Source organism: Manis javanica, chromosome 10, assembly GCF_040802235.1.
Source record: "Manis javanica isolate MJ-LG chromosome 10, MJ_LKY, whole genome shotgun sequence".
In the NCBI taxonomy this organism is placed as follows: domain Eukaryota; kingdom Metazoa; phylum Chordata; class Mammalia; order Pholidota; family Manidae; genus Manis; species Manis javanica.
In genome coordinates, this window is record NC_133165.1 from 35,346,302 (window position 1) to 35,371,418 (window position 25,117).

Genomic DNA, 25,117 nt, shown 5'->3' on the forward strand with positions numbered 1-25,117 from the left:
CAAGTTGGGGTTGTTACCCGAGCCCACAAGAGAAGCCCACAAAGTCCTGAGCCTCTAGCAGGGGGTTGGCTACACTTTGGGCTCCTCCCATCAGCTGAGAGTTCTGGCGCCCCCCAGGCCATCTTCTAACACTTCTGATAAGACTCAGGAGGGAAGCAGCCAGTTCACTTCTCTCCAGGCCTGTCTTCCCTACCCCTCCCTGCATGGCCCCCACCTTTTTCCCTGGGGAACAGAAAAGCCAGTTTTCTGAGATTTGAGATGTTCCATGACAAGTGTCCATTTCGGTGAAAAAGGGAATTCCAAGAGACAAGTATCCATGTTCAAGCTTGACGACCTCCACATTTGGACACATGAGGCCTGCGTGTGGGCTTGGATCCTCTCCTGAAAACACATACTCCCCCTAAATTATGGCTTCCTTTGGCATGTTCATCTGTGCAACAAGTACCAGCAACTGGCCTGTAACATTTCAGCGCTTTGCCAGGCCTGTGAAAGGGTGGCAGATTCCTTCATACTGTGACCGATCCGTTTGGTGCAGGATGTGGTCACAGAAACACCACAGCTGGAAACTGGTTTGTAGGAAAAATAAGAAGGTACTCAGCCCACTAGCGACCTGTTTGAGCTGGGTCTCATACAATAACCAGGAGAGAAGTAAAACTGATCCACAAAATACAGTCCCTGCCCTAAGGCATTCCCCGCCTGGTAGAAGAAATGGGTGGATGAATTTTTTTTTAATGCCTTCGAAAAGTTGGCATGAAAGTATAGGCACAATTACACATTGTGTGGCTTTCAGTTATTTCGCTTTGAGTGGGTGGGGCCCATGTGGAGAATTCAGAATTCAGTGACATTCGGCTTTGGAATGTGCTTAAGTGGAATGAGGTATAAGCGATACTGCCATCCTAGGAACGTCATGCTTGGGAGCGTCCCACCCAAGTTGCCGCTGCGCCGGCCCAGGCCCTCTCGGGCAGCTGTGACCTCTTTCTGGGAGCCTGTCAGCCACCGCTACAGGGGGCTGGGGGGATACAAGCCAGATGATTCAGCCTCCACGGCTGAGACTTACAGCCCGGACAGACTGTGCTAGTAAGAGTTAGCAGAGACAGTGCTCACCCTCAGCAGGACCTGAGGAGGCTGGGATAGTGGGTATGTGATGCTCGCAGACCCCCCACCCCGGTCGGTCAGTTCACACCCCATGGACACCTGGTGCTTTTAGATGCACAGAAGACTTGAGTGGTTTCTATTACCATATGCCGATTTCCTCCTCAAAATCAGAAACCAGGCCCTACTCATCTTTGAATTCCCTCTGTTCTTGCCCAGTGCCTGGAATATATAGCAAATTCTCAACAAACAAATTCAAGAGTGCTTTTGCTTTAGATAAGTAGCAGTGAAGAAACAATGGTGCACAGAATTCATAAAGTGGTGCCAACATCCAGCTGAATGCCATGGGATTATCTGGGGTGAGTCAGCTACTTAGAGTTTTCTAGAAGAAGGCTACCCCAAGTCTTTGCACAGCCTCTCCATGGTTAAATGGTGGTGGCTTTCTTGCCCCCAAGCAGGCATCAGTTTGGGACCAAGAGCCCTTTACTCCATGTCTCGCCTGCTCCCCTCCCTGTCCCAGTCACCTACTGTGTATAAAAATCAAGAGAGCTGGTGTTGGAAAGTCTCTCCAGCTTCTGAGTTCCAGTCTGGGACCCTGCAAGGTTCCATCTGGTACCCTTAGAAGAGTTCCACTGATTTTCAGTGATTCTCAAATTTTTGCATGTGTCAGAATCCCCAGGAGCACTGTCCAACAGAATTCTGTGATGGTGGAGGTGTTCTGTACTGGTCGCCCAGGGCTAGCCACCTGCAGCTCAAGTACCTGAAATACAACTAGTATTCAGGGGGGCAGGGGTGGGGGAGACATGGGCAGGTTTTATTAACATTGATTTGAGCACTTGTAGTGGTTCTCAGAGTGAGGTCCCTGGACCATCAGCATCAGCACCACCTGAGAACTTGTTAGAAATGAGGATTCTCAGGTCCCACCCCAGACCTGCTGAATCAGGATCACTGAGGGTGGGCCCCAGCAGTCCATGTCACCAACACCCCCAGGTCTTCACTGTCAATTAGGATAGCCAGTAGCCTTGGGTGACCATTTAATGACAATTAAACAATATTAAAAAGTCACGTCCTCAGTGACACTAGCCATATTTCAGGTACTTGGGCCGTGTGTGGCCAGCACTGGGTGACCAGTACAGAACACTTCCACCATCACAGAATTCTGTTGGGCAGTGCTACCGGGGATTCTGACACATGCAAAAATTTGAGAATCACTGAGCTAGGAAATACAGTTTTTAAGCAGGTGATTAGAAACATCTGGGGGGCTTTTGAAACCTGATGCCCCAACCCTACCCCAGCCAGCTAAGACAGAATGAGGGGTGGGGGCATGGGGGTCTGCAGGCAAACAGTAGTAGTTCCTAAATTTCCCCAGACGATTCTAATTAATCCCACAGTCAAAGCTGAGAACCACTGTACAACGCTATGTACGTTACATGACATTCTCATTTAATTCTTATAAGCCCCTCGTGATTTATGTGCTATTAGAGCCATCTGCATTTTACAGAAAAGCATCTGGAGGCACAGAGAGGTTTAGTGACTTGTCCACAGTCACACTGCTGTAGATGTTACTGGATGCCAAGGAGCATTCCTGGAAAGCAGCAGGCAGGCTGGGAGATGAAGCAGTCTGTGATTCCTTGCCAGAGTGGAGCCTAAGGAAGCCAGTAGACTTGGGGATGGCTGCCTTGCAGTGACAGCTGCTTTTAATTTGTGTCAAGAAGAAAAGCTGCCATTTAATTAGAACCGTTCAGGATTTTTTTTCAACTGCCAGACTAAGCTGGTTAACAGGGATTAGTCCCAAGCACAGCAGCTCTGGGCTTTCCCCTGGGGCAGCCCCGCTGCCTGAGGGATGCAGGGCAAGGCTTCCCTTGCCAGCCACATGCAGAGTCCCCAGAGGCCAGGGCAGCTGCCACGGTGGAAACCGGCGCTGACCAGTGGTGTGTACTGAGGGTCCACGCTCAGGCATCTAGTCGCTTGGTTTTGGAGCAAGAGGCAGGAGGTGGAGGGTAATGTGGAGAGGTCCCTGGGGCATGACACTGAGGGAGCTGCTTGCTCTGGAGCTCAGGAGGGAGGCGGGTTTTTCTGTTGACCTGCTTGCCCAGGACCTCCAGCCTTTGGCCCAGGTGGTTCATCGTGATCCCAGAGCCCTGCCTGGCCCCCACAGGCTTTCCAATTGTCCACTTATGGCTCCTGCACCTCCCTGCTTTGTGTCCCAAGAACCCTGTGTCAGGCCACCAGGAAGCCAAGGCTGCATTGTTCCCTTCTTCGTGTCCTGATAGATGTTTGGCTTTCCCACTTGTTAACTGTTGCACCCTTGATTTGGGTGCCTCTCCAGGTCAAGGTCACCATCGAACCACATTCGTGCGTGAGAGGAAGGACTAGTTTGGATATCTTGAGAGCCCCTTCCCATTCTAAAATTCTTGTTCATACAACTGAAGGCTTCCCCTGAACAAGAGCACATCTCGCCATGAAATCAGAAACTCTGAAAGAGTGTATTCTGTCTTTCTGCTCAGACCGGGGGGCAGGAACCATGAGGCCCCTCAAAGACAGAAGGGCAGCATTCCAGGCGCTTAACCCACTTGAGTAAATCCCATTCCCAGGCTTCCACCGGGCTGTGGGCATAGAGGCGGTGAGTTCACCTGTTCAAGACATACAGGGCACTCCTGTTCCAGCCATTGCTGGTCATGCACGCTCTGTCTTTTAACTCACCACCTCTCAGCAAAACCACCTTCTAGTCACTGACTTCTCTTTCTTCCGTTGTATAGCCAGTGCACTTGTCCCTGTCCCACAGAGGTGCCGTGAGGGTTAAACACTCTAGTGTGTGCGTAGGACAGGTTCCCGTGTATGTCAGACCCCTGCCGCCTGCTTCCTGAGAAGGTCACCTATAATTTCCCAGCTCAACTGCCTCTTCCCTTTTTTCCCTAGTGTTCAACTCCCTGGACATGTCCCGCTCCGTGTCAGTGACAACAGCCGGGCAGTGCCGCCTTGCCCCGTTGATCCAGGTCATACTGGACTGCAGCCACCTCTATGATTACACTGTCAAGCCTCTCTTCAAACTCCACTCCTGTGAGTACACCAGGCTGGGGTCTCTCTGTGAGCTTCAGGCCAGAAAGGGGAGCCCAGCCTGGTCTGTCCCTGGAGAAAGCAGCTCAAGAAGAGCAGGGCAGGGTGGAAGTTTTGATGTGCCAGGGAAGCACCTGGCTCGCCATGGTGGGGTCCATCTTGGCCCTCCCTCCTCCTCTGGCTTTACCACATCTCTGTCTATACATGTCCTGTGGTCTAGGAACCATACAGTTGGTAACAGAAGTGGCCTAGATCCACAGGAGCAAAGCCATGGGTTCCAAAGCATTCATCAACACAGCTTCTTTGTACATACAGAATTTTGTACAGAAATAGAAAATATAAAGGTGAACTGCTCTAGGAAGTGGAGGGCCTACCTAGCCACAGACCCTGGGATACTTTCAGATTATATGTTATAAATTACTGGTCTTGTAAAAGTTCTTATGCTTCTGTGTGCTGCTTGCTGGACGCAAGTGTGAGTCCTGTTCCTTCAGGTTCTATGTTAGTCGGTCTGGTAGTACAGGGTCTGCAGTATGAAACCATATCCCAGATGAGTCTGTGTGGGTGGTCCCTGGGCCACACCCAGAGGTGGCTACCATGAAGGATATGTGCATGCAGAGTATGGGATGATGGAGAATGAAAAATCGAGACACGAGTGGATAATAGCAAGGTTTTACGGCCCCAGAAAGGACAAGGTCACACTTGTAAAGTCTAGGGTGGGGATACCCAAAGACACTGACAAGAAGCGGGGCTGGTCACACACATGACAAGGGAAGCAGCACTCTGACCTGGAGCATTTTGCGGGAGGGAAGATGGAATTGGGTGGTCAGGGGTTAGAAGGGCTTTGGAGCAGTGGGCATGCCTGCAGGAAGCAGAGCCAGGGACTATAAAATCCAAGAGAGGAGGGAAGGTGGTGCTGGAAGCTCTGAATACAGAGGTGCTTTTAATTGTTTCTGCGGTGCTATGGAACCCAGTAGCCACTAGAACATCCCTGCTTCCTCCTTATGAACCGGGAGCCCTTGTGACGAGAGACAGGTAACTAAGCATTTGGCTTTAATGGCAGAGCAATACACAAGACCCTCCCAGACTGCCTCTGGGCAGGAGAGCTGTGTGGCCCGGAAAGTGTGGGAGGGACACTCCATTCCATACATACTTCTCCAAAACTACATGTTTTGTCTTAGAGTAGTTTCAGACGTACAGAAAATTGGCAAAGATAGTTCACACAGTTCCCATATATCCCAAACCCAGTTTCCTTTATTTCTAGTATCTTAAGTTAATATGATATATTTGTCACAACTAATAGACCTATATTGATGTTATTATTATTGACGGAAGTCCATACTTCATCCAGATGTCCACAGCTCCAGCCCGATGTCCTTTCATCACTGTCCTGGGACCCCATCCAGGTGCCATGTCACGGTAGCTGTAACCCTTCCTTGAGCCGCCTCTTCGCCGTGGCCATGGCAGTTTTCTCAGACTTGCCTTGTTTTTGATGACCATGGTCATTTTGAGGAGACCTGGTCAGATCGTTCTGGGATGTCCCTTCATTTGAGTCTGTCTGATGTTTTTCTCATTACTGGACTAGGGTTAAGGGTTCTATCATCTGCTACACACTTTTGCCATTTTGAATTATCATGTACTTCCTATTTACACCAAATAAATGTCTCACCTATTCAAAAATTACTAGAATCTAAATTTTAAAAATAAGACAAAAAAGGAAAGGATCACTGAGTTGTGATCTGTAGTTGAAATACACAGAATCACACAACCCAAGAGGTGAAAAGACCTCCAAGCCCCAGCTCTGTAGGGGAGGCGACAGTGGCCCGCCAAGAGTCAGAGTTCGGGCAACCGCGTCCTGGCCCTGCACGCTGTGCCTCCCTATGGGCATCCTCTCAGGCACGTGTGGTGTGGCGCCTTGCCCAGTGTGCACCCCTCTGGGGAGAACCCCAACTCCACCCTGCTGCTCGGTCAGGTCACTGTCGTGGGCAGGGACACATACTCCAGCCCTCTGTGCCCAGAATGGCTCACACTCCAGGAACAAACATGATAAAGAGGTGCATTCCCAGACCCCCTGTGGGTCCTGTTGTGGTTGGGGGGTACCTTGCTTACCAGTTCTGGGGCAGCTCAAGCAGGAATGCCCTGGCAGGACGGATGGCGCCCTCCCTCTGAAGCCCTGCTATAGCTCACCTGCCCTCTGGTTCTCTTCTCTCACACCTTTCCAACTCCTTCCAGGTCTCCCAGCCGACACCCTGCAAGGCCATAGGGACCGCTTCATGGAGCAGTTCACAAAGTAAGTGGCTTACATGATGGAAATAAAAGCAAATCAAAAAGTGCTGTAAGATCAGTTAACCCATCTAAGAGCAGTTGCTTTGAAATAACTGAGGAATGAAGGTGTCTGCATCTTACAGCAACAAAGTGAAAAAAAACAACCAGGACAGCAGCGAACCTCCCAGTGGCTGGGGAAGCTTTCGGTGCTCTGACAAAACCCATAGAAATGCATAGGACAAGGTGACTTCATTCATTCTTCACCTGCTTTACCCCAGGGCTGCATCCTCTTCTTTCTTCTCCCTAAGTTCTCATAGTCTTACACCAGGTATGTGGAAATCAACCCCCAAATCTGTATCTCTAGCCGAACCTTCCCTCTGAATCCAACCTTGCACGCCCTATTGTGTAACTGACATCTCTGTACCAGACCTCAAACTTAAATCTTAGACTGAACTCTTTAAAGTTTCCTCCAAAAACTATTTCCTCCCCAGTCTTTTCTGTCTCAATAAATACTGCCACCAAACACGTAGGCCAGAAATCTGAACTCGCCGTTCTCCTCATCCCAGCCATGTCCAACCCATCAGCAGATTGTTGATACTCTACAGATACATCAGGGCCCTGCCGGTATCTCATCTCCAGCTGCCATCGCTGTCTGCCGGGACCCTGCCACATTGACAGGTCACCTTGGACTTCCACTCTTGGCCCCCCTGCAGTTCTGTCCTCACCTGCAGTTAGAACCACCTTGTAAAAACATAAATCCTTGGCTCAGAGCCTTTCGCTGGCTTCTGATTACACTGAGAATAAAGTCCAAGCTCTTCTCCATTGTCTACAAGGCCCTGAATGTCTGGCTTCTGCCTGCCATCTGTGACCTTATGTTTAAGCCCCACGGGGTTTCCTCCATACCTGGAACATAGCCATTGCGTCTCTCTAACAGGTTCTCAGCCCTTGCTGTTCCCTGTTCTTGGGGTACTCTGCTCCTGGCTCGGCCCCCTCCAGGTCATTTTCAGTCACCTCACAAAGGCAGGCTCCGGCCACCTTATTTAAATCGGTTCCCCCAACCCAACCCCACCTGCCCACATATGCTCCATCACAGGATCCTGTTTTTTTCTTCCTAAGTTCTTAGCACAACTTTATTTCTGTTTGACCCTGATACAGTCCCATTATTATATTCCTGATACATAGCAGTTGATAAAGCATACAGTGCTCAACAAATATTTCAATGAATTGATGAGCTAATAGGCCAGCTGTCTACTCTGGAAGTGGGAGCTGTCTGACTGAGGGGTAAATTATTCTGGTGCATTTGGTAAAGAAAATTGGCGACAAGATGAGAAGTACAGCTCGTCTTTCAATTGCATGAGCCCGAGAAGAGGGAGGGAATGAGAGAGAGAAGTGGAGGGCGGCATGGCTTAGCCCCATCTGTTTTGGCCTTGTGTTTTTCCCACTGAGTTCTTCAACTGTGACAACAGCGAGAGCGTAGGTCCCAATCCCAAGCTTAGGCCTCTTGCTGGTTTCAGAGCAGCAGTCAGAGGACAAGTTCCGGGCCATGCTAATCCCCTGGTTCTCTTGTTCCATTTGAAAAGCTCCATATGTTTATTCTGTAATAAATAACTTATTAAATCCTAGGAGACAGGCCTGGGGGCTGATTTCCTGGAATGGTAAGTTCCAGTAGCTTATGAAAGCCGTAGAGCCTATAACTGTTGGCTCCAGCCCACAGAGACAGTCTTGCGGTCAGGTGATTTTATTTCCTTTAACTTCTTCTAACTTATGAAAACATCTCCCCAGGGCAGCCGCCTCACTTTCTCTTCCTCACAGACACAGCGGCTCTCTGAAGCCTTGGTGTCCTCGACTTTGGAGAAAGCAGCCATGTCATAGAGACAGTGCTAACCTCGGAGTCTGAAGGGCTGTCCCAAGACCCCGGCGGTTTAGTGTATTAGCTGAGCTGGAGGAAACACTGTGTGGCACGGTGCAGAGGTCTGGTGCGCTTTCATTTCAGAGAATGCAGCTGGTGTTCACCACTTTGTAGGCCTTTCATATTTACCGTCAAAATGGAGACTTGAGAATGGGGAAAAAATTTGATTTCTTCCTTCCCGTATTTATCCAAGATGAATTAGGGACACAGTATAAATAGTTGAGGACACACTTTAAATAGATTGTTTTTTTCCAACAAATACTTGTTGAGCGATTCTTCTGTGCCTGGTGCTGTGGTGAAAGCTCTTCACAAGGTCCAGTCTCTCCCTTCCAGAAACTTCTAGTCTAACTGGGGAGATAACAGATAGCTCTAAGACAAGGTCAGTCACTTAGGAGGTCTACATTAGTAATTAAGTTCCCTTCCCTTGTCCTCTGGTAAGTTAGTTGATCCCCTGAGGAGGTCGATTTGTTTTCATGTCACTCAAGAAATTGATCTGACAGACAACAGCAGGTATTGTACTGTGAGGCAGACATCCCTGGATCACCTGCTCTTCTGAAGGATTCTGCAGCTTGAATCACTCTTTCCTCACCACTAGATAAGTGAGCACTGGCTATCAGTAATCTTCCCCTGTGGCATCATAATTGAATCCCAGTGCCACAGAGTCTGTCTCCTTGACAGGCCGGGCCTCTGGGCTGGGCAGGCAGGAGGAAAGCTGGGTGGTCGCCCTGTTCCCTGCCCAGGGCTGGTGAGACACCCAGCACCCACAAGCCCTTCTCCACCCTAGGCTGAAGGATCTGTTCTACCGCTCCAGCAACCTACAGTACTTCAAGCGGCTAATTCAGATCCCTCAGCTGCCTGAGGTAAGCGTGCCCACACCCTGGGAGCGGACATCCAAGGTGCTCTTGTAGAGGCTGGCAGGCCTGCTGGGTGGCACAATTTGAGGATACATCCTCTCTCTCTTCAGAACCCACCCAACTTCCTGCGAGCGTCCGCCCTGTCTGAACACATCAGCCCTGTGGTGGTTATCCCAGCCGAGGCCTCATCCCCTGACAACGAGCCAGTCTTGGAGAAGGATGACCTCATGGACATGGATGCCTCCCAGCAGGTGAGGGCCACATGGGAGAGAAGCTTGGCCCTTCCTGTTGTCCCCAAGTGCAGGGGAGCACAGAGCCCTGGCCAAGTCCTAACCAGGTTCAGCTGCCTTCTAACCCAGGCACAAGCCTAGACCCAGCACCCAGCCCTTTTGTCCCTAGGAAGGGCCATAAGTGGATCTGAACCAAATGAAGAAAAGGTCCATTTTCACATGTCACTGATTCGACGCCCACACAGAACTCTCTGGATCTCTGACTTTGTTCTCAATCCTTTCTGGTCACTGCAGAATTTATTCGACCACAAGTTTGATGACATCTTTGGCAGCTCATTCAGCAGTGACCCCTTCAATTTCAACAGTCAGAATGGTGTGAGCAAGGATGACAAGTGAGTCCCAGCTGGGGGAAAACAGGTGGTGCAGCAGCTCAGTTAAGCCGTGACCTGACTCAGCACACTTAACCAAAGAGGGATTCTTAACACTATTTGAGCTTAGATCAATGTCTTGACCCACACCTATTGGACTCCTTAATCCTGGAAGGGGATCAGATGAGGCTGAAATAACCTCCCTTGGGTGTTAGGTTGATGTCTGGTGATAACTGAGGGTCTTAGAGGATAATCTGTGCCGTTTCAAAGAACTGTCCCCAAATTAACACCAGCTTTTAACTTCCTGCCCTAATCTCCTAGCTCACATTTAAAAGGCAAGGATAGAAGCACAGTGGAAGCAAACTTGTCCTTCTTTTCCCAGGGATCATTTAATTGATCAGCTGTACAGAGAAATCAATGGGCTGAAAGTGCAGCTGGAAAACTTGAAGACTGAGGTACGAGCCGGGCTCCGATCGTCTTCCTGGCTTCACCATAACGTACAGATTTTAATGCCACATTTGCTCACGTTGATACTTTTTGGACCACATCTTGAGGCGGGTGAATAAGTAGAAATGCCAAAGCTGAGAGGATCTGGTCCTCACATGCTCTTGGCTGTAATGCATTTCCATCGCACTTGCCTCCAGAGTGACATGTGAGCCTGGCTCCAGTGTCCCAGAGGGTATGGAGTCCCTGTGATCACCAGCGGCTAGAAGGCTGTGGTGGGAAAGACCTGCCCTTCTCACGTGGTGGTAGGAAGGTTTGATTTGTAACTGATGGCTGTTGACCGCGCCTGCCGCACAGCCCCGTGGCTGGTCAGAGGCCTTACTTACTGGGACAGGCAGACATCCTCCCCTTCCTCCCTCCAACTCATCCAGCTCTCAGGCCATTCTAAAGGGACCAATGTGCCCCTGCTGCCATGCCCTCTCATTGCTAGATAGTGGCCTGTAGCAACCAGAGAGTTCATCCCCTCTTGTTGCTGGTTGGCTGGCTTATAATGACCAGAAGGCTCAGCTCTCATGAGTTCTTGGGAGGGAACTTGTCAGGAAATACTGGCTTATTTCGTGGCTGCTGGAAACATGGTCGGACCTGCCTCTGCCACCCAGCACACCCAACAATGGCTGTGTGGCCATCAGACTCATTAACTAAATGCCTCCCACAGAGCCAGCGGGCCACGCTGCAGCTGAAGGGCCGGGTCAGCGAGCTGGAAGCCGAGCTGGCCGAGCAGCAGCACCTGAGGCAGCAGGCAGCCGACGACAGTGAGTTCCTCCGGGCTGAGCTGGACGAGCTCAAGAAGAAGCGAGAAGACACAGAGAAGGCCCAGCGGAGCCTGACGGAGATAGAAAGTGAGGAGCTGTTGAGTGGGTGTGAGCTTGGGGCTGGGGGTGCAGAGTCTAGCCTCAGGAAGAAGGATGATGCCCGGCAGCAGGGTCCCAGGCTTGCATGTGTCCCGAAAGCTGTCAGGAATGCCAGCTCTTGAAGTCAGGAGAGCAGATTGGAGTCCACCTGATGGAGAGCCCCCAGTGAGGTTCATGGGGAACGCACAGATGAGTCATCTCCCAAGAGGTGACAGTGGAAGTGTATTGACATAGGGTGTTTCAAGGAGAAGGTGTGCATTTGCAAAAAGAAAAGAGAGTCTTCTAGGGGCTTGGCTTATTGAAGGGAAGGCAGAGAGTCCACCCAGGAGGCTCCTCACCTTCGTCTTTGACAATACAGGGAAAGCCCAGGCCAATGAGCAGCGGTACAGCAAGCTGAAGGGGAAGTACAGTGAGCTGGTGCAGAGCCACGCCGACCTGCTGCGGAAGGTAAGGCCTGCATGTCCCTTGTGCCTCGCACAGGCCCTACCCCTCAGGGCAGATCCAGTGCCCCCATCAATTTCTGGTAGGTCACCACAGTTCTTGGGAGCCATGGCTTCCCAGGATCCCTCGCCTTCCCTATCTTGAGCTCCCCCCTAGGTGCCAGCCCCACTTGCATAATCCCCTCATCTTTTATTATTTTTGTAAATGCTTGAGAGTTGAGTATCTGAAGATGAGAGCTTTATTCTAGTGTCCCTCTGGGTAGGAAAGTGATTTCTGTGTCTGACCCCAGGCCATTCGCGATCTGAATACTGTTGGTTCTAGGAGGGAGAGATCATTTAAGCCTGAGATCAAGCCAGCTCAAGACACTGTTCTTCCCTTACAGAACGCAGAGGTGACCAAACAGGTGTCTGTGGCCAGACAAGCACAGGTGGATTTGGAACAAGAGAAAAAAGAGCTAGAGGATTCCTTCCAGCGTATAAGTGACCAAGCCCAGAGGAGGGTGAGAGGAAGGAGACTGGCAGGGAAACGAGGGAGGCATCCTTCCAAGTTGGGAGTGGGCCTTGAGTGCTGCACACATGGAAAGGCCTGTCTTAAGCTCCACGGGCAGCTCTGTGGGTTGGAGCCCCGGGAGTATGCCAAAGAGGACATGGGACACAGGATGTCACCAGCATATACAGGGTTAGAGGCATGGAATGATGAAGGGACCAGGTTGCGTGGGTGCATCACCAAAGGCTTTCCATGGACCAACCTCAAAGAGAGTTTGAAGAAACGTGAATATCAGAGAGGGGAATGACCATTTACAGAGACACAGAGCGGGAGGACGCCCGTGGGTCAGGGTGGGGCTGGCTGGCAGGGCAGGGTGGAGAGAGGGCTGACAGACAAAACTGGTGCCCGACACCTAGAAGAGTGGCTTTCATGCTTTTCTGTGACCCAAAGTAAAACACACATCTATCTAAGGAATAAAAGTTTCACAAAGCAGCAGTTACTCTTATTAGGTGAATGCATTTGGGTATTTGTTTGCTCTGTTTATTCCATTTTTTTCTTTAAATGTTAGCTGTGCATTCTTACTGGGTCACAACAGCTCTTCAAAAAGTACCATTAGAAATCAAAGAAGGGGAATTGTTTCAGGATGGTGAGGTTCAACAGCAGACCAGGTATTGGGGTGCCTGAATGGAAGAGCCAGTTGTACTTGAATGAGTATTATGGGCTCAAACGGGAGCTTTGTGAGATGTCCTTGAAATCCCCCCCCTTGACATTCCCTTTAGCCAGAAGAAAGGTTTTGGCACCCTCCTCCCCCACACCCACTTCCTGTTACAGTAAACATGCCTACAGAAGAGAACCCAGATCTCCCATTTATAGCTTGGGGGTGTTCACGTGTGATTGTCCCTTGTAACCACCAGATCAGAGTGCTCCTGTTGTCCTCATCTTTCAGACTCAAGAACAGACGGAAGTCCTAGACAGCTTGAAGCAAGAACTTGCCACAAGCAAACGGGAGCTCCAGACTGTCCAGGGCAGCCTAGAAGTTTCTGCCCAGGTGATCATCCCCTCCTTCCTTGCCCTGCCTCATTCTTTGCCCCTCTGATTTTGGTGTTGCTGACACCTGGCACCATCCCCATCCAGCATCTGGCCAAGCTGGTCCCATCTGGGACAGTGTCTGCTCAGGAGAATGAAAGGTTAAGGAGAGATCACCTCCAGATCCTTGTGGCCTGGTGGTGGGTGGGGACTTCTGGGAAGGGGACAGTTTAACTCCCCAGCATCTCCTTCCTCCCCCATGGTCACCATTGCAGTCAGAAGCAAAATGGGCAACCCAGATGTCTGAGATGGAGAAGGAGCGGGCTGGGTTGGTGCAAGCCATGGCTTGTCGTGAGGAGGAATTAGCTGCCCTTCGGGAACAGCTGAAAGTCATCCAGCTCAAACTGGGCAGGACGCAGGCAAGTAACGACATCCACTTGGGCTGACCAGGTCAGGCCTCATGCCGGGGGCCTCAGTGGTGTATTCTCAGAGGCTGGGGTCATGAAAGTGGTCTGGAGCCTACTGTAGGCATAGCTCCTAAAGCCAGCATTCCCTGTGTTGTCCAAAGAGCAGATGAGAGACGGCAGAGCTCTCTCATTTTCATATGAAAAGAGATGCACCAGTCGTGTCTCCCCAGGAGTGGAGAATATGTTGCAGTAATCTGTCCCTATCGCCTCCTGTTCTCAGTGCGTGCACCTGCAGACAAAGCTGGCATTTTTCCTACTTCAAACTGGCTGGCTTAGGCCTTAGAAGCAACAGCTTGAGCTAAGATGCCAGGAATCACAGCTATGTTATGGTGGATGTTACTTGGAAGGAACATTCTGTGGCAGACTCTCACCTCCCTGGACCCTTTCTAGGAATCTGTGTACCAGCTCGCGAAGGACCAACGAAAAATGCTTCTGATGAAGTCAAGGAAGGCTGCAGAGCAGGTGGTCCAGGAGGCCTTGAGGCAGCTTGAGGAACCCCCTCTCATCAGCTGCACTGGATCTGCAGGTCCTCTGCCCAGGGGTGCTCAGCCCAGCTGCAAGCCAGAATCACCTGGGGTCCTCAGGTGCCACCTTAAGAGTTCCCCCACCAGCTCTGTGGCATGGGGCCTGGACAGTAGTATTATCCAAAGCCCCCAGTGTGGTGACCACTGCTTTAGTCGGAGAGTCACAACTTTGAAATGCCCACTGGGAGCAGAGCCCTGATGACAATTTTTAAAGCCAGGATGGGGATGTGCAGTGCCATGTGTGCCAGCATCCTAAGGGCATGCAGTGGCACGGCGGGCCAATCAAAGAAGCCCTGTGCCTGAGAGGGGCCTCAACACAGCAGGTGGGGTGCACACAGGCCCCGGGGCTGTGCATCATGGGTGTAGCCCTGAACAGATCTCATCACCACTCATCATCAGGCAGAGGGGACGTGTTGGCCAGGCAGTAGGAGGGCCCACTGAAGACAGACGGGAGGAAGCAGCTGGCCGTTGATTTCATTATCAGATAGAAAGGCCTCCATTTGGGGAGGGAGCCCATCTGTAAGGAAACAAGGGTTCCCAGTGAAGAAGCAGAGGGTCCCTCACTTCTGAGGGAGGGAAGGCCAGGAAACGGGGCAGCTGTGGGCGGATTCTGAGAAGAGATGTTAGGAGCTGGGTTTTAAGGAAGACAGACAGGAACCAGTGGAGAGGAAGGAAGCGGGGAAGAGCTGGCACCAGCTGTGCGTTTGTTGTGCACCAGGCTCCCTCGGAAGCTCTTTCTGGGCGTTGGCCCCGCATATCTTCACAGTGGCACAGAGTGGTCGTACTACTATTCCTGTTTTCAGATGAGGGAGCAGGCACAGATGACCTGAGACAGCAGCCAGTAACGCCAGAGCCAGGAGCCCCAGCCATGCTGTGTCACCCGAGGCCAGGCTGTGACTCCTCCACGACGGCCTCCCTGGAACAGTGCCCAGAGATAGCAGTGTGTGACCGCAGAGCATGAGCACAGATTAGCCTCATGGAGCCAAGGGCCTGGGCTTATGAGTAATGGGAGCCCAAGGGCCTTGAAAGGTTTAACAGGAAGGCCTGGAACTTTATTCTGTGGCGGTAAGGAAACAGCTGCAGAGCCGGGGCTGGTGGTGCGCTTGCACTGGTTCTTGGCTAAGGGACCAGATAGGCTCAGGAGCAGAGCCTTTGAAGCCACAGTAAGAGACTCAGGTACCAGTGTAGTTGACAGTCTTTCCTGCCTCCTCACCTCAGGCAGCAGCCACTCCCTAAGTAGGCTCAGCCACCAGGGAGCCATTAATGGGAGGCAGCAAGCTCTGACAGCCATGGCTCTGACTCTGCCCTGTCTGCCCTCTTGCAGATCACCTCCTCGCCAAGGTCAGGTCTGTTTCCGGCTGCATTGAGCAACTGGAAGAGAAATGGAGCCTGTATTGTGCCTCCCCGGATGGTAAGAAAGGCCAAGGATAGGATCACACCTGGGCAAGGTTCAGAAATGCTTGAATATGGAGAGACTGACAGATTGCTGTGCTCCAAGAAAGTAGTGTGTGTAACTCATAAATTGGGGAAGGAGGAGGCAGGACAGTGACAGCCCTCAGGCAGGGCTGAGAAACTGTCCTTTGACTCCTGGCAGATATCAGTGGGCTTCTCCACTCGGTGACCCTCCTTGCCCACTTGACCAGTGACACCATTATTCACGGCAGCACCACCTGCCTTAGATCCCCACCAGAGCCTGCCGACTGTGAGTACTGGGCTAAGGGGCCCTTCATGAAAGAATGGTGAGCAGAGGGTCTGTCAAAGCCTGTGTCACTTTGCGTCTCCAGCACTGGCCGAGGCCTGCAAGCAGTGTGGCAAGGAGACCCTCATCTATCTGGCTGCCCTGGAGGAAGAGGGAGCCCCAGAGAGTGCCAACAGCACAGCCATGAGGAGCTGCCTCAGCAAGATCACGGCCATTGGCGAGGTAGTAACACGATTATTACCAGGGAAAGTGGTTTTTCTTGGGTGTGCATGCTGGTGATTTGCTGGGAATTGGGGATGGTCTGAGCCAGTTCTTGTTGCACTTTAAACTTGATTCTAGAAAGTGAGTTAGAGCTGAGAAGTCCCGTGATATTTGATTCATTGGCTCTTAATTGAGCATCTGCTGTGTGGTAGTCACGTGCAAAGGGACATCAAAGGATAAGTGCTGTTTCCCCGTTTTCAAGGATTTCACCTGGTTGGGCAGGTAACACCTAAATGGAGATGATAGTATATTTATTCATTTAAATAAGGTGTAATGAATATGTCTTAGATACTAGGAATTGTGTGGTAGGTGTAGTTATACAGAGACAAATGAGACGTGGTCCTTATGGAAAAGAAAAGTAATGAAATCAGCCATTTCTATACAGTGTGATCAGAATGGAACTAGAGGTCTATTTTAAGAATACAGTATCAGGCAGCCTTTAATTAATTCCTGAAATGTGTGGTAATAATAAGTGCAGGGAAGGAGAGATCAGGGCCAGAGTTCAGATCCTCATCGTCTCTTGTTTGAACTCTTAAAACAGCCCTCTGACTAGTTTTTCTGCTTCTGGGTGCTCTTTGCTCTGCTCTCTTCCAAAAACAGAGATCTGATTTTAATCCTCTTGCTTGATAACAAAAATCAAATCATAGAATGTGACATGCAAGGACCTTGGCGACCTGGCCCTCATTCCCTCTCTGGGCCCCACCCGCCCACCATCTCTCCTGACAGTATTGGCGGCTGGCACTGTAAGGCACCTGCTTATCTGCCTTGCCACCCAGAGAGTCCTCAGAAGTGGAGCCCCTACCCTCTTCATACTGTACCCTGGTCCCTGGCATAAAATCAGGCAGGTGTTAACACCTGGCAAATGTTTGGTTAATGGAATATGCACTTGGAGATTGCAAAACAGTTAAAGATTGATCAGGTTCACACGGGGAGAACTGGGCAATGTGGTAGGAAATTGCGAATGTCTGGATGGAGGAATGCGGGGGAGGATGGGGAACTGCTCAGCTTGCTTTCAGTAGGATGACATGACCGGGGTGCTTTTTTAGTATTACTAAATGGGGGGGTGACAGCCTCGGCATGATTAGCCCAGGCTGCCTTCCTTTGGTGATTGAGCATCTTCCCCAGTGTCACGCAGCATCAGAAACCCAGTGTGCTCGTGCAGAGTTCATACTGTGAGGAGAGAAAATAAATCTGTGGGAGCAAAGCAAAGTGTGATGGAAAGATCCCAGTTACTCCTGCCTGGTAGCAGGGCTGACAGATGCGTAGAGTATCTTGTCAACACAGGACTGGGAAAGTGCTGAGTAAAATTTGAAAAAATTCATTTAGTTGAATCTGAACTGGCTAAGAACTAAGGAAATTCTCAGAATCAGAGACCAAAAGGATGCTAGAGCCAGCGTGTGTCCATCTCTGGTAGCTTAGAGCTTGGATTTTAGTGGGCCACACATACTGCAGAGGACACCATGAAACACAACCTAGGCCCAAGCAGGATAGAAGATCAGAATGGAGGCCTTCCTTCCCAAAAAGGAACGCCGAAGGGTCACACTCGGAGCCAATGGGAAAGAGCCTGCTCTGCAGAGAAGATCTTGTCTCAGCCTTGGTTCTGAGAAGAGAAGTAAACACAGCTGTCCAGAGAATTCCTACCACAGGTGACTTTTCCATGGGCTCAGGGTCCGATTCCTGTACTGCCTGAAAAACCTCAGTGGAAAGTTAAGTCGAAAGTAGGTTGTTAGGGGCCCCAGGTACCTGGCAGAAGCAGATCCATATTGTGTCTGAAGGAATTGCCTTTGATCCTAAACCTCAAAGACATTTCACCAAGTCCCAAAGGATATAAATTCACACTAAATATGTTTGATGTGTTATTTAAAGAACTTTTCAAGAAGTATTAAAAGTGTGACAAAGGAATAAGACATTATCAGAAGTAAACAGATATATTGGGAAAAGGGCCACAGACCTAGAAATGAAAAATATAATCTCTAGAGGTAATAATAACTTCAATGGCAGTTATAACAAAGTTGAAGAATAAGTGAACCGGATGATAGAATTGAAGGAATCCCACCAAATGCAGCACAGATTTTGTTGTTGTTGTGATTATATATATATGTATATTTTTTGCTGTATTAATCTACAATTACATGACAAACATTATGTTCAAGACTCCCCACATCACAAAGTCCCCCCACAACCCCATTATAGTCACTGCCCATTAGCATAGTAAGACGCTGTAGAATCACTACTTATTCTCTGTGTTGCACAGCCCTCCCTGTGCACCCCCTGCCACATTATACATGATAAATATAATGCCCCTTTCCCCCCACCCCCATCACCGCCCTTCCCACCCATCCTCCCCAGTGCCTTTCCCTTTGGTAACTGCTAGTCCATTCTTGGGTTCTGTGATTCTGCTGCTGCTTTGTTCCTTCAGTTTCTGCTTTGTTCTTACACTATACAGGTGAGTGAAGTCATTTGGTACTTCTCTTTTTCTGCCTGGCTTATTTTACTGAGCATAATACACTCTAGCTACATCCATGTTGTTGCAAATGGCAGGATTTGTTTTCTTATGGCTGAATAATATTCCATCGTGTATATGTACCACATCTTCTTTATCCATTCACCTACTGATGGACACTTAGGTTGCTTCCATTTCTTATCTATTGTATATACTGCTGCGATAAACATAGCAGTGCATCTGTCGTTTTCAAACTGGGCTGCTGCATTCTTAGGGTAAATTCCTAGAAGTGGAATTCCTGGGTCAAATGGTATTTCTACTTTGAGCTTTTTGAGGAACCTCCATACTGCTTTCCACAATGGTTGAACTAATTTACATTCCCACCAGCAGTGAAGGAGGGTTCCCCTTTCTCCACAACCTTGCCAACATTTGTTGTTCTTTGTCTTTTGGGTGGCAGCGCTCCTTACTGGTGTGAGGTGATATCTCATTGTGGTTTTAATTTGCATATCTCTGATGACTAGCAATGTGGAGCATCATTTCATATGTTTGTTGCCCATCTGAATTTCTTCTGTAGAGAACTGTCTGTTCAGCTCCTCTGCCCATTTTTTAATTGGATTAATTGCTTTTTGTTTGTTGAGGTGTGTGAGCTATTTATATATTTTGGATGTCAACCCTTTATTGGATCTGTCATTTATGAATATATTCTCCCATACTGTAGGATGCTTTTTTGTTCTATTGGTGGTGTCCTTTGCTGTACAAAAGCTTTCCAGCTTGATATAGTCCCACTTGTTCATTTTTGCTTTTGTTTCCCTTGCCTGGGGAGATATGTTCGTAACGAAGTTGCTCATGTTTATGTCCAACAGATTTTTGCCTATGATTTTTTCTAAGAGTTTTATGGTTTCATGACTTACATTCAGGTCTTTGATCCATTTCGAATTTACTTTTGCATATGGGGTTAGACAGTGATCCAGTTTCATTCTCTTACATGTAGCTGTCCAGTTTTGCCAACACCAGCTGTTGAAGAGGCTGTCATTTCCCCATAGTATGTCCATTGCTCCTTTATTGTATATTAATTGACCATATAGGTTTGTGTTAATGTCTGGAGTCAATATTCTGTTCCACTGGTCTGTGGCTCTGTTCTTGTGCCAGTACCAAATTGTCTTGATTACTGTGCCTTTGTAGTAGAGCTTGAAGATGGGGAGCAAGATCCCCCCCACTTTATTCTTCCTTCCCAGGATTGTTTTGGCTATTCGGGGTTTTTGGTGATTCTATATGAATTTTAGAACTATTTGTTCCAGTTCATTGAAGAATGCTGTTGGTAATTTGATAGGGATTGCATCGAATCTGTAGATTGCTTTAAGGCAGGATGGCCAGTTTGACAATATTAATTCTTCCTAGCCATGAGCATGGGATGAGTTACCATTTGTTAGTGTCCTCTTTAATTTCTCTTAAGAGTGTCTTATAGTTTTCAGGTTATGGGTCTTTCAGTTCCTTGGTTAGGTTTATTCCTAGGTATTTTATTCTTTTTGATGCAATTGTGAATAGAATTATTTTCCTGATTTCTCTTTCTGCTAGTTCATTGTTAGTATATAGGAAAGCAGCAGATTTCTGTGTATTAATTTTGAATCCTGCAACTTTGCTGAATTCCGATATTAGTTGTAGTAGTTTTGGAGTGGAGTCTTTAGGTTTTTTTATGTACAATATCATGTCATCTGCATATAGTGACAGTTTGACTACTTTACCAATCTGGATTCCTTGTATTTCTTTGTTTTGTCTGATTGCCGTGGTTAGGACCTCCAGTACTATGTTGAATAACAGTGGGGAGAGTGGGCATTCCTGTCTTGTTCCCGATTTCAGAGGAAAAGCTTTCGGCTTCTCGCTAAGTATGATGTTGCCTGTGGGTTTATCATATATGGCCTTTATTATGTTGAGGTACTTGCCCTCTATACCCATTTTGCTGAGAGTTTTTATCATGAATGGATGTTGAATTTTGTCAAATGCTTTTTCAGCATCTATGGAGATGAGCATGTGATTTTTGTCCTTTTTGTTGATGTGGTGGATGATGTTGATGCATTTTCGAATGTTGTACCATCCTTGCATCCCTGGGATGAATCCCACTTGGTCATGGTGTATGATCCTTTTGATGTATTTTTTAATTCGGTTTGCTAATATTTTGTTGAGTATTTTTGCATCTGTGTTCATCAGGGATATTAGTCTAATTTTCTTTTTTGGTGGGGTCTTTGCCTGGTTTTGGTATTAGGGTGATTCTGGCTTCGTAGAATGAGTTTGGGAGTATTCCCTCCTCTTCTATTTTTTGGAAAACTTTAAGGAGAATGGGTATTATGTCTTCTCTGTATGTCTGATAAAATTCTGAGGTAGATCCATCTGGCCCAGGGGTTTTGCTCTTGGGTAGTTTTTTTATTACCGCTTCAATTTCATTGCTGGTGATTGGTCTGTTTAGATTTTGTGTTTCTTCCTTGGTCAGTCTTGGAAGGTTGTATTTTTCTAGGAAGTTGTCCATTTCTTCTAGGTTTTCCAGCTTGTTAGCATATAGATTCTCATAATATTCTCTAATAATTCTTTGTATTTCTGTGGGGTCCGTCTTGATTTTTCTTTTCTCGTTTCTGATTCTGTTGATGTGTTTAGATTCTCTTTTTCTCTTAATAAGTCTGGCTTGGGGCTTATCTGTTTTGTTTATTTTCTCAAAGAACCAGCTCTTGGTTTCACTGATTTTTTTCTATTGTTTTATTCTTAATTTTATGTATTTCTTCTCTGATCTTCATTATGTCCCTCCTTCTGCTGAATTTAGGCCTCATTTGTTCTTCTTTTCCCAGTTTCAATAATTGTGGCTTTAGACTATTCATTTGGGATTGTTCTTCCTTCTTTAAATGGGCCTGGACTGATATATACTTTCCTCTTAGAACTGCTTTCGCTGTGTCCCACTGAAGTTGGGGCTTTGTACTGTTGTTGTCATTTGTTTCCATATATTCCTTGATCTCTGTTTTAATTTGGTCATTGATCCACTGATTATTTAGGAGCATGTTGTTAAGCCTCCATGTGTTTGTGAGCTTTTTTGCTTTATTTGTAGAATTTATTTCTAGTTTTAAACCTTTGTGGTCTGAGAAGTTGGTTGGTAGAATTTCAATCTTCTTGAATTTACTGAGGCTCTTTTTGTGCCCTTGTATGTAGTCTGTTCTGGAAAATGTTCCATGTGCACTTGAGAAGAATGTATCCTGCTGCTTGTAGATGTCTATTAGGTCCATCTGGTCTAGTGTGTTGTTCAGTGCCTCTGTGTCCTTATTTATTTTCTGTTTGGTGGATCTCTCCTTTGGAGTGAGTGGTGTGTTGAAGTCACCTAAAATGAATGCATTGCCGTCTATTTCCCTCTTTAGTTCTGTTAGTATTTGTTTCACATATGTTGGTGCTCCTGTGTTGGGTGCATATATATTTAGAATGGTTATATCCTCTTCTTGGACTGAGCCCTTTATCATTATGTAATATCCTTCTTTATCTCTTGTTACTTTCTTTCTTTTGAAGTCTGTTTTCTCTGATACTAGTACTGCAGCACCTGCTTTTTTTCCCCTATTGTTTGCATGAAGTATCTTTTTTCATCCCTTGACTTTTAATCTGTGCATGTCTTTGGGTTTGAGGTGAGTCTCCTGTAAGCTGCATATGGATGGGTCTTGCTTTTTTTTTTTTCTTTTTTTGAGAGGGCATCTCTCATATTCATTGATCATATGGTTGTTAACAACAATAAAATTCAGTATAGGGGACTCAATGCACAATCATTAATCAACCCCATGCCTAATTCTCAACAGTCTCCAATCTTCTAAAGCATAATGAACAAGTTTTTACATGGTGAACAAGTTCTTACATAGTGAATAAGTTCTTACATGGTGAACAGTGCAAGGGCAGTCATAACAGAAACTTTCAGTTTTGATCACGCATCATGAACTATCAACAATCAGGTCAATTATAATTATTTGTTTGATTTCTATGCTTGATTTATATGTGAATCCTACATTTCTCCCCTTATTATAATTCTTCTTCTTATTATTTTTAGTAAATGCTGAAGTGGTAGGTAGATGCGAGACAAAGGTAGAAAACATAGTTTAGTGCTATAAGAGGGCAAATGTAGATGATCAGGTGTGTGCCTATAGACTAAGTATTAATCCAAGCTAGACAAGGGCAACAAAACATCCACGGATGCAGCAGATTTCTCTCAAAACAGAGGGGGTGAGGTTCTAAGCCTCACCTCTGTTGATTCCCAATTTCTCACCTGATGGACCCCTGTGACTGTGCCTGTCTTAGGTTGTTCCTCCCTTGAGGAATCTTACCCGTCTCTGGCTAACCCGTCATCTTTCAGGGCCATACAGGGAAATGTAAAGTTGGTAAGTGAGAGAGAAGCAATATTCATTATATTCATTGAAAAGGTTAGCTTTTTACTTCCTTGCAGATTTATGCCCTGTGGCTTCTATGCCCAGCATTTGTCTTGAGGTATCTTTACCACTTGGAAGAATTATGATACTCGGTAATTTCGATATGAGGCACGAGTTCTACTTAAGGATTGTAATTATGAAGGAAGAAGAGAAGCTATAGAAGTAGCAGATGGAAGAAAACATGGGAAGATAGATTATTTCTTTGTCAAATCTTCTTGTAGTGTAACATAAACGTGTATAGGTTTTAAATTACTAATTAAATTGCATGCACACATTAACATAATAGGAATACAGCTACATAACCAAAGCAGACCTACAATTACCAGCCATATCCAGTGAAACCAAGAAAACCATTTAGGCACCCTAGGCATTTGTGAAAAATTATCAATGATATGATGGATATTATCTAACTGAATTTAAATCAGACAAATTAAAACAACAGATTCCTGGGAACTGTTCACATCCCATATGTTCTTTTAACAGTAGACAGTCTATAGTCGCAAGATTTTGGAGCACTGCAACTTGCACTTCTCCTAATTCTTGCTTGAGGTCCAACAGTATAGATCCAGTCAAATTCGTTGTTTTACTTTATGCACAGGCCAGTTTAGATATCTCCTTCTTCATTCGAATGGCAAGTCCAGGAACCGGTGGGATGAATGCAGCTACAACTGCAACAGCACCAGGATCTTTATTGAAGTTTTTTGATGTCATCTTCTGGAATGACTCTTCCAGAGAATGTTGATGTTGGAAGTTCTTCATATTGTATCTTAATTCGTTTTCTGGGTGGCCAGATTAGGCTTTGATCCTCTGTATAAACACAAACAAACCCTTTACCAACACTTTGATATGCCCTTTATACCATTGTGAAGAACTTATTGGAGATCACCACACAGGAACTGCTTTTTTTTTCTTTAAGAGAAAGGAATATTATCAGAAAAAATGTACTTCCATAAGCTGATCATCTGACGCTCTTTAAATGATCAAAATTAAGGATATTTAAAGCATGCATTAATTGGTGATTTGCAGTTCTATACTATCAGGGAGTAATCCCCCATTTCTTTTTTTTTTTTGTTATCATTAATCTACAGTTACATGAAGAACATCATGTTTACTAGGCTCTCCCCTATACCAGGTGCCCCCCACAAGCCCCCTTACAGTCACTGTCCATCAACATAGCAAAATGTTGTAGAATCACTACTTGTGTTCTCTGTGTTGCACATCCCTCCCCTTTCCCCCACCCCCCACATTATGTATGCTAATCATAATACCCCCTTTCTTCTTCCCCCCCTTATCCCTCCCTACCCACCCATCCTCCCCAGTCCCTTTCCCTTTGGTACCTGTTAGTCCATTCTTGGGTTCTGTGATTCTGCTGTTGTTTTCTTCCTTCATTTTTTACTTTGTTCTTATACTCCACAGATGAGTGAAATCATTTGGTATTTCTCTTTCTCCACTTGGCTTATTTCACTGAGCATCATACCCTCTAGCTCCATCCATGTTGTTGCAAATGGTAGGATTTGTTTTCTTCTCATGGCTGAATAATATTCCATTGTGTATATGTACCACATCTACTGATGGACACTTTGGTTGTTTCCAATTCTTGGCTATTGTAAATACTGCTGCAATAAACATAGGGGTGCATCTGTCTTTTTCAAACTGGAGTGCTGCATTCTTAGTGTAAATTCCTAGGAGTGGAATTCCTGGGTCAAATGGTAAGTCTATTTTGAGCATTTTGAGGAACCTCCATATTGCTTTCCACAATGGTTGAACTAATTTACATTCCCACCAGCAGTATAGGAGGGTTCCCCTTTCTGCACAACCTCACCAACATTTGTTGTTGTTTGTCTTTTGGATAATAGCCATCCTTACTGGTGTAAGGTGATACCTCATTGTGGTTTTAATTTGCATTTCTCTGATAATTAGCGATGCAGAGCATCTTTTCATGTGTCTGTTGGCCATCTGAATTTCTTCTTTGGAGAACTGTCTGTTCAACTCCTCTGCCCATTTTTTAATTGGATTATTTGTTTTTTGTTTGTTGAGGTGGGTGAGCTCTTTATATATTTTGGACATCAAGCCTTTATCGGATCTGTCATTTACAATTTACAAATATATTCTCCCATAGTGTAGGGTACCTTTTTGTTCTATTGATGGTGTCTTTTGCTATACAGAAGCTTTTCAGCTTAATATAGTCCCACTTGTCCACTTTT

The 25,117-nt window shown here is 47.0% G+C and overlaps 1 protein-coding gene across 7 annotated transcripts in view; it reads left to right on the forward strand.

Annotated features, from left to right (window-relative positions):
- The window catches only part of HIP1 (huntingtin interacting protein 1), a 164,603-nt gene that overhangs the window by 122,016 nt on the left and 17,470 nt on the right, over positions 1-25,117 (forward strand). For all 7 annotated transcript variants that reach the window (XR_012122198.1, XM_017654511.3, XM_073215185.1 and 4 more), the window contains 15 exons: positions 4,012-4,152; positions 6,379-6,436; positions 9,105-9,180; positions 9,285-9,425; positions 9,699-9,796; positions 10,155-10,227; positions 10,932-11,115; positions 11,486-11,574; positions 11,951-12,067; positions 13,001-13,102; positions 13,356-13,499; positions 13,938-14,073; positions 15,396-15,482; positions 15,666-15,773; positions 15,856-15,992. Coding sequence is in view for 6 of the 7 variants with exons in the window: in XM_017654511.3 (XP_017510000.3) it covers positions 4,012-4,152; positions 6,379-6,436; positions 9,105-9,180; positions 9,285-9,425; positions 9,699-9,796; positions 10,155-10,227; positions 10,932-11,115; positions 11,486-11,574; positions 11,951-12,067; positions 13,001-13,102; positions 13,356-13,499; positions 13,938-14,073; positions 15,396-15,482; positions 15,666-15,773; positions 15,856-15,992 (1,691 nt within the window). In the remaining variant the exon portion in view is untranslated. The remainder of the gene's footprint in view (positions 1-4,011; positions 4,153-6,378; positions 6,437-9,104; positions 9,181-9,284; positions 9,426-9,698; positions 9,797-10,154; positions 10,228-10,931; positions 11,116-11,485; positions 11,575-11,950; positions 12,068-13,000; positions 13,103-13,355; positions 13,500-13,937; positions 14,074-15,395; positions 15,483-15,665; positions 15,774-15,855; positions 15,993-25,117) is intronic.